This window comes from Barbatula barbatula (genome assembly GCF_947034865.1).
Source record: "Barbatula barbatula genome assembly, chromosome: 14".
NCBI lineage: Eukaryota > Metazoa > Chordata > Actinopteri > Cypriniformes > Nemacheilidae > Barbatula > Barbatula barbatula.
The window spans coordinates 11,727,180-11,738,910 of NC_136777.1; the positions used below are offsets into that span (position 1 = coordinate 11,727,180).

Consider the following 11,731-nt stretch of genomic DNA (forward strand, 5'->3'; position numbering starts at 1 on the left):
TTCCACAATCCTACAGATTGAACACTAATCTCCGTTTAAATAACAATGATGGCGTATGGCCCCGCCCTCAGATGACACGCGCACACAAAGCAAACAAATTAAACTAGCCCAAGAACGAACGAAGGAACGATACTACACACGGTTTCACCACGTGACAGACCGGAAGTGAATACAAAGCGATTTCTCAGTTTAACACAGTACTAAAACTCAACAAGACACAATTTAAATACACTTACACAATTCTGTACGCTTCTGCTGCTAAATTGCTTCTCCAGTTGCAAAAGTCTTGTGTTGCAAATAGTGTTGATGTGGGATGTTAATGATGATAGATCACCTGTAAATTTGAGTGAACTGTTCTTTATAAATGATACAGTATATAATTATAAAAATATGTACAGTAACAAATAAGAAAGCTTGTACAGAATAACCTTCCATTCATTTCAAAACCCGCTCTTCTTTTACAGTGACAAATGCGGTTAGACAGCATCCATCCCTAGCAGTGTGGGTGCTCATCAGACTTCTGCACATTGGCATGTGCCAAACGAGATCACCGCGCAGCTTGCTGGAATTTGTCTGCATAAATAAAATGTATTTATCTCTAATCTGTAATAAGTCTTTCTTCATATTTATTTTGCTCTCTCTCCTCCTCAACGAAATGTCTGAGGGTCTCCTCGCTGTCGCAGAGACAGATACTAGACGAAAAAAAAATATTTTTACAAGAGGGCCACCATTTTAAGATTTAAGATTGTGTATTGAGCCAGTCAATACGCTACTGATCCAACCGCCAAAATTGTAGCGAAGGGCTTTCCTGTGGAGAATAAGAGAAAAACGCAACCTTGTACAAAACTTTGAAATGACTGGACTCAAAGCATGAATGTAGAGCTTTAAAACACAGTCTTGCCAATTTGATGTACTCAAAGCCTTAAAAACTAGTTTCTAGACTTACTGACCAATGGGATCTGGGAATTTACTGTAACTTCCCCGTCATTTGTGGTTATTGGGTTCTAAATCTCTGTAAGCCCTCATACAACGATTTTTATCTGTATAGCATATAAGAAAACTACTGTCAATGTCAAAAATCTAAAACAATACAAACTCTGAATTCTCAAAACTTCAGCACAGCATCTTCATTTGTCACATCTTCCCCTCACCATCTCAATTACTCACTTAACACAAAGACGGACACACTCACTCTGATCTGACCTCACACACTGTCACTCAGGAAATGACAGCAATCAGACGCAAATCTCTCAGGGCCCCTGGGCAGCTGTCAATCACCCCCACCGCACAGCCTCCATTTTGTGTCAGACCCAAGGAATGCTCGGCTCAGCCTAAGCACGAGATAAGGTTCACTAAAGTCTATTTCCTGCCAACAGTGTGTCTCCCTGATGGAACTAAATGGAGCAGAAATTGAGCGGAAGGTGTAGTTCATCCCTGATGTGACATGTAACCATTACCTCTTTCTGCTGACCTCTTCAATAGTTACTGAATTGGCAATTGTTTCACAAATGTTATGGCTGGCAAATACGGTTTGAGAAAAACTGCATTATTAATTATTTACACTGGAAATAGAAAAGAATGTGTTTCTGAAACAACCTATAGAACACGAGATGTATAATTTAAAATTGTGTCCTCCAACACCAAGCAAGAGGGTGTTGAGGGGCTCAATGATGGAGAATCATCCACCCGACAGGTCGGGGAAGCAGCAGAGCTGGTGCTAATGTAGTGGGATCTAGTTTTATGGTTTTATGCTACGCTATCATTGGTAAGCTGATCATCCTTGTAGAAATCAGACAAGGTCAGTTAAGGAGAGCTTTTATCACTAAAAAAACATTCTAGCCAATGGCACTATTTATTTAATGCTTATTTCCAGGTCAGTACATGCACAGAAGTCCAGAGAGACCTTGGCAGATGTGAATTCCTGAAATGCAAAGTTCAATTAATCTTGTATCTTAGTTTAATACAGGCAAATTTGTTGAAGAATTTAAAATATAGTGGTAATGGTATACTTTCCACAAAAAGGGAACAAAATAACCTGAGATCAAATACGCAACATATAGGACATGTGTAAAATGTCGATTGTTAACCATAGGGAATAAAAAAATAATGTTTGTGCATTTTTATTTGTTTAAACAATGGCTTTCTTTGAGAAAGAGACCGTTATCTTAGCTCTTTTCACCACATTTAACAATGGTTAAATACATTTCACAGAATTCTGCATATTTTCCTCAATCAGAGCAGAAAATGCACGAAAACTGACAGATTCCATCTGTGCATGCTCATTTCTTTCCTGTCACTCTTTGTGGAAGGAGTCAGAATGTGGTTATGTACACTAAAGAGTAAACAATTGTGCATGGTTTAGATGCACACAGTGCCATTTTAAATCACATCTGACATATGTGAAATGACGTACATTGATTCGTCCATTATGCATATTAGATCACATTACCACACCAATCATTCTCCCTCTCCATTCTAACTCACATCTGGAGTATGCGAGGAAATCAGAACTGTCTGGCTCAGCAGGGCTCCATCAGTACCGTTTGACAGGTGGTTGAAACGATGGAGTGACAGGGCATGTTCTGGCATGTTCTCCCCTCCACACACCAGCCTCATCTAAGCGGAAAAATATATGTACTCTAACAATCAGTATCCTTGCTGACCGCACTCCCATATATGTTCAGATGTTCACAGTGGGAGCGCTGACCACACAGAAGAGTAGAACGCTCAAGACACCATTTCAGCATGTTTAGTAAGACATCAAATCTGTTTTTGGCCCCTCTTTAATATTCCATCTGAGCAGAGACTGTGTTGGCCGCATTCTATCATGGTGTGTGATGCCATGTCCTGAGGTGTCCTGTCCTTGTGACAGATTTGCCTTGATGACCATAATACGAAAAGGAGGTTCAAAATAGAGAGGAGGTGATACTGAAATGGACAGCATATGGAGCACATTAGGCACCAACCAGCATTTCAGAAGCGAGAGGAGGGGATGAAGACAGTGCCTTAAGATGTTTTCCAACCTTTTTGCCTTTTTACCCACACTGCCCCATTAGCAAGGTTCAAGAACCTAAGGCTAAAGAAACCGTTATAACTACACCCCTTAAAGGAATACTCCAACCAAAAATGAAAATTCGGCCATAATTTCCTTGCATCGTAAAAGAAATCCGTAAAAAAATTAAATTTTCTATAAGCTGGAGAAACAGAAATATACTGTAAAATATGTTTTTTTACAGGATATAAGAATATGTAACAAATTATTTTCCCTGTTTCTCCATCTTATAGAAAACTTCAGCTGGCGCGCCAGAAATCACCTCTAAAATAACAGGTTTTCCCTGTTAAATTACATTTTCCCCATTTTCTTGTAAATGTGCAATCTTTTTGTCATGATTCTGCCCCATCATGTCATGTTTTTCTTAGTATAGTGGCAGGATCTTCTTCTTCTGTTGTTTACATGGCGGTTGGCAAACCAACTAAAGGTGCATTTCCGCCACCTACTGGGTTGGAGTATAGTGGCAGGATCATGACAGAGCCTCATGTTTAATGTGGAGAGAGGCAATTATTGTTGTCTTGTGCTGGTTCATTGTGATTTGGTTGGTGAGTTCATGTCTTGTCAGTTTAGTTATTTGTAGTTAATGTCAAGAGTTTATTTAAGTGTAGTTAGTTTTAGTCCTGTCTTGTCATGCTATTATATTGTCATGTTTTGTTATGTTACCCCCACGTGGGTCTTTGTTTTATTATTTATTAAATTATATGTTAACCCCTCACCCGCTGTCTGCGCCTTGGTCCATATATTTCAAAAATACATAAAATTCTGTAAAAAAACAGTAGTACAATTCTGTTTTTGTACATTTTATGTGGAAAATCTGTACAAAATCTGAACAATTATTTTAAATTAAGGGTATTTTTTACAATGCACCCTCTTGTCATTTCATTCCTGTATGACGTTCTTTCTTCCACCGGACACAAAAGAAGATATATTGAAAAATGTTGTTAACTGGCACCCATTCACTTGCATTGGTTTTGTGTCTATGTAATAGAAATGAATGGGTGCTCGGGATGTTTGGTTTAACAAAATCCTTTGTGTTCTGCGGAAGAAAGAAAGTCATACAGGTATGAAACGATAAGAAGGTGACTAAATGATGACTGAATTATTATTTTTGGTTTCACTATCCCCTTAAGACATGATTGTTTTTATATATTTGTAAGTGTAATTTGTATTTAATACTATCCAGATAAACCCATAAAACATACACACATTTTGTTCTTGTCTTCTCACTGGTCTACGCTGTTTAGATGAGTTGAAGCATAAGGGATCATGTCATGCCTGTAGGATGGTTCCCTCAAGGCTATGAGAAAGAATTCTACTTCAGCTGTACTCTTCAGACAGCTCAGCTGCGATTTACAGTCTATTCCTGTTAAGTCAAACTTGATCAACTAAATCTGTAGTTTCACACATCTAATCGAATACGCAATACCCAAATCAATGACAGCTCTCAACAGGTTCTGATGATAGACCATTACTTTTTTAAATATAAAGAAATCTTGAAATTCAAGCAAAGTACTTAGAATAAAACTGTGATTTGGAGCTGGCAGGAAAACATCCTAAAGTAAAGTCTAGCCAATTTCATGGTGCTGTACTTCCAAATGCAGGTATGAAATTGAATTTTACAATTGTTTATTACACAATTACGAAGAACTAGCGGGTAAAGGGCCATATGTGGAAAAGAGTTTAGCGGATCATCTGATCAAGCTGAGGAACAGAAGAAAGTGCTGTGAACGAGCGATAAGACCTTTCACAGTAAAACTGATCCCAGTCAAACTGCTGAGTGGCAAAGTCTCACAGATAATCAAAACGAATCAATATCTCATAACACATGCCGGCAGTGGGATGCACTATTTTATCCCTTAAAGGTAGCAAGGTAGCAATGAAATGGGGACAAATCAGATCAGCCGCAGAAGATCAGCCGCAGACACACACACACACACAAACTTTAAAAGCAAACAACTGAAATGAATATGCAGAACAGTAAATTCAGAATAAAAGCCCTGATAATAGTGAAAGGACATTTTAAACAAGTTAACTTTATGGTTGGTTTCCTATAACGCTATACAAATTTCTATCAATTCTGATAAAAATATATTTTTCTTACAGTAGCAAATATCGGGTTAGAGATCCTACCGCATTTTAATGTGCATTTGACCTGTAAATTCCACAGCCTTTAAGATAAGCGGTAATAAGGAGGATTCACAGTAGAGATTCACAGCTTGTAGTTTTTGGGCAAAGGATTTTTCCAGAGCTCTGATTGGCTGAACTCCAAAAGAATAGCTCATTGAGGGTTATGGTGGTTGTTTGTCATGCCGGTCACAATGAGGAATTAGGCTGTAAAGGCCGAATGCCATCAAGCGACCAAGGCAACCACCAAAACAACTTGATTTTGTTTGTACACAAATCTTAACGTTTTTGAAAAGGACTTGCGAATGTAGCTGCCAAGAGAGACTAGAGGAAATGGACGGAGTAGATAAATAAAAAGGTCATTAATATTAAAAAATTATAATGTAGAGACTTCATGTAGATAGGCTATATTTAATTTAGTCAAATGCATCAAGATTAGAATTTCAATCTTAGTACAATCGCATGTGAAACAAACAATGGTTTTGCGCCAGGAAGCACCTTTTTGACTTAAAGCATCTAATTGTGAATTAGATGAATTCAGAGTCATAACCGAGTGCCTCTGTCAAATTAAACTCAATGAAAGATCTATTTCCAGACAGTGTTTGTAATAACCCTCTACAGTATATGACCGATTTAGACGCACGATCCCTGTGATGAAAACGAAACCTGTGGTAATGAAGACAAAGCTCCTTCCTTTAACAACTGCCTCCAGCATAGCTGATGAACAGCTCATTGTTTTCTTATAAACACCCCATGCATCTTTTATCCCCAACGATTTAAGTCGTGCTCCTGTGAGGCATATCTGTTACCCCCAGTAACGAAAAAGTTTCATTTATCAAAATTGCCGTTGAAGAAGATGGTACTAATCGGCCCACGATTCATGAATATTGCTCTCCGTGGTGCGGAACTAAATGGAAAATGCAGAAATGATTTGCATTTGAACCCGGGTTCAAAACTTCACAAATATCCCACCAGGCCTTCAGGAGTTCATAATCACGACTGATACTTTCTAAAAGCCTGCCCCTTCATTCAAAAATGTCAGCTGTCGATGTTTTTTAATGTAAATTTGAGTCAGAGCTGTTAAAAGGTAAATTATTTTGAATATGGAGCGCTGAAATGGTTGATAATGGCCTTCATTTAAGTAGTATTCAACACACTAAGAATAACAATCACAGGGAGAAATTAGGTTGCTTGCATTTAAATCCAGAAAAAAATATTAAAGGATTAAATGGACTAAGAAATTAGAATGAAGGTACGTCACGGTAACCGCACATTTGTTTAGTTTTATTGGCTGATCTGTGAAAAAGTGTTGGTTTATGGCAGATCGTGAAGACTAAGCTTCGGAAGATTCAAGTTTCATTAACTTTACACTCCAAAATTAACTATAAGTACAAGGAAACAAAGACCAACTTGAGCACCTAAAACTGTTGTGCCATAATATTAATACTCTCTCAACACAAGGTTCTTACCAATTCCTTAGTTCCTTAACAATAACCCACTAAAAAGAAAACATAAGTATATTGTAATAGTTGCATGTAGTATAGTTGTCAATTGTAAAGTTTTGACTAAGTCTCCCCATGTAAGGTTCCAGTTCTTGCCAGTTCAACACAGGCATCCTCAGTCCTGTCTCCATGTCCTGTTCTCATCTTTCTCCCCTCCACCTCTATTAATAAAACCCTTCACATTTCTTATCCCTTTCCCTGATAATTTTTCAGCAAAACCTTTTCAATTATTCACACGCTCCTCTACATATTGAACATGTTTCCCTTTCTAGGCATTAATATTTAAGGCTTCATCCCTCCTTTAGGACATCTTATGTGGATAAATCAAAGTGACATTAATTTTTTCAGCAATGGTTTCATAGTGATATTGAGTTGTAATGGTGGTGGAATGGAGCACTTTTATGGCTTTCTATTAAAAGATTAAAGGCACAGATGAGATAAACAAATCCCTTCAAGTTTCAAGAATGAATTCTGAATGGATTTAGGTCAATTAGCCCTGGCAATGATTTTTATGTCAGAATCATCAAACGATTTGGTCTTATTTGTACTTTCAGTCGAAATACGGGGACAGTGTGGTAAATGGCAAATACAATGTGGTAGATGACATGAACTAATCTACACAATCAGCTTGATGTTACAAAACAAAGAAAGAATCAATGATCATTAAATGGCAGTCAGCTGGAACCAAGAATCGTGTCAACCAGACTCAGCTGAAGCTGTTTTCACTTAATGCTACAATTGATTCTGCAACTTCATAGTCCATCAAACTGAAATATGGCTTTAAGACATTCACTTCAGAGAAAACTGGCACTGCACCCGACAAAAATTTATGTTCAACTCCGACTACATTTCAACATTTGCTCAATATATTGGCTAATTACAGATTCACGACAGCAGTATCAGTACCTACCGATCCTCAAACAAACATGATCAACAAAAGAAAACGATATTACAAGCCACTCAATTCAACACAGCGTGTCTTGTGAAATGTTATTCTAGGAAACCAAATTGTGCTTTTAGCCGGAAAGCTTCTACAAAAGATCCTCCTAGAGGTGAGCAGTAATGAGTCTTAACACGAGTCGCGCAGCTGTGAGCTCTCAAACATCTTTGGGTCACAAACGGTTCAGTTATCTTTCCTCTGTGATACCGATAAAGGCAGACAATTGTTGCTAAGTGATTCTCTATCAGACCATTGCAATCATAATGAATTACAGTCAAAGTATATGATAACGTCTTGCTCATTAAATATTTATATCATCTCGTGAATTGTACACTTTCTTTTTATTTTATTATATTACTGCTCTCCATGGAAAAACATTATCTAAAGCAAGTGGTCTCCTTTTGACAATAAGAGGGATGCTAAACAAACTAAAGTGTGCTATAGGGTGAGAACATAGCGTAGAAAATAATACCTGGATTCTCACATTTCTTGAAAAACCGCACGTGCAGAACAACTTTTCCCTAGTAACTATAAACATCAGATAAAAATAAAATAAACCAAAACCTTTTGCATTAAACAAACACCTTTGAAAGAAAATAAACATTGGACTAACAGATAGCAACAATAGTGTACCTTATGAAAATTAACCATAGTTTTACTGCCAAACTATGGTTTTTGGCAGATGTATTACATTTGTATCACAATAGTTTTACTTCATATATGTTTACTGTACCAATCTGTGATCATCTGTGATTATGGTTTTACCAAATCTGGTTATCTACGGCATAGTAACTGTATTAAACATAAGATGTATTTTCATATCTTCTTGAGCTACTTCCATAAATGAGTGCAGGTAAATAAGAGTATTGCAGTTAAGGAGGCAAAACAAACCCTTTATGATACAATACAATGTGACTCTTCAAATGATGTGCTGTAATAATGCTTGTGGTATCTACATGCTGCAAAACAATTCCCTTAGGCCGTCCTGTCCACCTGATGCAAATCAAAATGTCATCATTCATTGTGAAAGTTTCCGAATTACTGCTACCAAATGCATGTGCAATACATTCCCACATCGGAATCACACATCACATCAGCACCACGCCTTACCGTTGCGTAAAACCCTGAGCAGGTGCTTGAGATTTTCATCAGCACCGATGACAGCGATATTTAACGCGTACTGATGCCAGCACACGGCCAAATGAATTTAGCGCATATAAAACGGCTCCATCCTTTTCAAAGACGAACTTGCAAAGTGGCATATTTCTTATTACACAAGCGAAAGCGAAACAGTCGTAATAATTTTGAGAGGAAGTGTTTGTTTTATAGGCTACGAGCAGAATGCTGTTATCCGACTAAACTAAAGTGACATACCAGCGCCCTGAACCTGCAAGTCTTCAGAAGGATAACAGTCCTAATGACGTTGGAAATATTAAAACAACGCATATCGATATATTTATGATACGTAACGCTTCGTCACACGGTCACCCACATCTCTTGTCAAATGCATCACGAGGAGAGAATGGCCAATGTGGAGCTCCAGAAACATTTTCTTTCATTAGCAATATTCTCTTTGATGTGCCGCAGTCTCTAAAAAAATGCCAACAGAAATAAGAATCCTTTGCGCTAAACCCATACGACTTTGTAATAAGTGTTAAAACCCACAAGATGTCGTTTGCATGATAAACAGTGGTCGTGTTTTCTATGATTTTTCTTTTGCCTATATGCAAATGCAGCGAACTGGCGTATTTCTATATTCTCGACTCGATCAATGAACAGTCGAATAATTTCTGATAACTAGATGCACTTCGGGTAACTTGTTAATCTCGGTGTCGTCTATTTAGGGAGACGGGGAGTGGTCGGACCTACTTGACATAGTGTATGCCGCTCCCTGGCGACGTGATAGACGGGACTGTGCGCGTCCACGAGTCGATGCTTTGCTTTCGGGACGCTATCACGGTGCGTGCAGATACAGCACCAGCTAAATATTTAGTTTAATACCCTGGATAAACTATACATACACAAGATATTAAAACCGTGAATGCATTCAGTGATATATATGCCCTATAATTGTAATTGTTACTTTTATTTGTAAGTATTTTTCCGTAAATAAAAAACAAGTGTCATAACGGCTTCTCTCCGCGATGAACACATTATCCTGTATGTCAATGGCGTCAACTGCAAATCTGCACATATATCATTGTACTCACAAAACCAGCATAAACCAGTTAGAAAGTGTCAAACTCACGTGTCTTTCGGCTGACATGGGTTCGACCAGGCGTGGTCACCTGCCTCTCAGTGGACAACTGCTCCCTCGTCCACATTTGGGTGGAGTCGTTCAGAATAGTGGGGTTAGAAGGAGAAGGGGTAGAGGTGGATGTTTGGACAGTAGACATAGTGGACAAAGTGGTAGTAAGGGTGGGATGGCGCGTCACAAAGCGCGTAGAAGGGCTCTTCTGGGTCACCTGGCTGCCGGATGCCCCGCCACCTCTAGGTGGAATGTTTGGGGGAGTTTCTGTTCGAGTTCTGCCCCGCACCACTGTGGTGACGGTGGGGCTGAAGGAGCTAACTACTCCAATAGTAGTGGTGGTTGTGGTGGTGTCAGATCCCTTAGGAAAAGTGCTTGGTTTGGACAGAAAGATGGGGTCTTGGCCAATTCCCTTGGCATCCACCAAGTCCGTAGGCACGTAGTCTCTCACAGAACCCACTACGATCCATTTCAGCAGCATCAGGCTGAGCCCCAGGCCTATAAATCCAATGAGAAGGGGAACTACGCACAGCCAGGTCTGCTGGCGGGGCCAGAGGGCACAGGGCCCACACCGTACGAGCCCACCACGAGCAGGGGCCTGGGCTTGTTCGCGTCCACCAGAGACCCTTCCCTCGGGCTCCTCCAGCACCATGGCCCCAGAGTTCAGTGTTCCAGAGCTGTCACTCATCTTGCCTGTGGCACAGAAAGGGTTAACCCCAGGGCCGGGTGCTCAGCAGACATGGGCAACACGGGGCAAAACACCGGCAGTAATGCCGGACATTGAAAAAGAAAATGAAGACGGCACACCAGCAAAATCCTTACGAGATTACCAAGGCAGACATTCCCTGAATCCCATCCAGCCACCAACTAACACACAAACTCACAATCAGACATACGCATACACCCAAAATTCCGGAGGTAGAAAACTCAACAACGAAAGACAGTGCTTTAGTCCAGTTCCACACTAGTATGTCCAAGACGACTTCCAGATTGTGGCTAGACAAGAGTATGAGCAAATAAAGGTGCTCAGAAAAGATGTGAAAGAAACGGGAGAGAAATCATCTGCATGATTTCTCGTTGCAGAAGCACTTTCTCTTGTTAGAGCATCAAATCCCTTTGTTTGATACCACGATTAAAATTATTCTCCAATGTCGTAGCTCGTTTCATGAAGATCACAAGCAGATGAGTAAAAGTTAGCCCATGAAACACTGGCGCCCATTTTTCTCTCTCCCTCGGTTGATCCAGTTAATTCCTTTTCAAGATATAACCGGACTAGCGTTTCTTTATTTGCAATGCTGGCTCAGCTATACACATCCCAAAAAGCCGGTCCCGGTAGAGAAATGCACTCTGCAATGACAGTGATGCAATATGCCCCCTTCTATGACAGAAGCTTCTGCAGATTTATAACATCCTTACGGGAGCAGGGATCTGCGGAACGCATGCACAAGCTCCGGCTAAAATACTCCAACTCAGACCCAGAAGAGACAGTGGGAGGTATCAGTTTAAAGGAGAATGCAGGATCCTGAAGGATGCAGGTGGATAGTGTTATTGTCAAATCCGTTAGTGGTGTAAATCCCTTCTTGCAGCTGAGAAACCCGTCGTCGAACAGCAAGCCGTTGATATAATACGGCGCAGCAAGCGTACACTCAGCCCCATCTACATTCCACCACTGCGAGAGCGCAAGAGAAAATGAGAGAGAGAGAGTGAGGGAGGGAGAGGAGCAGAGGGATGGAGGGAGGAGTGAGCTTTTCGAAGACAGGCAGAAAGAGAAAAAGAAGACGGCAAAAAATTTATAACGTGCAGTTCTTCCACGAGATGAAATTCAGCCGTTCCTTATTCTGGCTGGTTGTTTTTTTTGTTTGTGT

At 39.8% G+C, this 11,731-nt stretch overlaps 1 protein-coding gene across 1 annotated transcript in view; it reads right to left on the minus strand.

Annotated features, from left to right (window-relative positions):
- Window positions 1-10,554, minus strand: part of nrg3a (neuregulin 3a) — a gene marked incomplete at both ends in the record, with an annotated part of 235,740 nt that extends 225,186 nt beyond the window's left edge. The window contains one exon of the mRNA XM_079473738.1: window positions 9,867-10,554. Within this exon, the coding sequence (XP_079329864.1) occupies window positions 9,867-10,554 (688 nt within the window). The remainder of the gene's footprint in view (window positions 1-9,866) is intronic.
- Window positions 10,555-11,731: the final 1,177 nt, after the last annotated feature.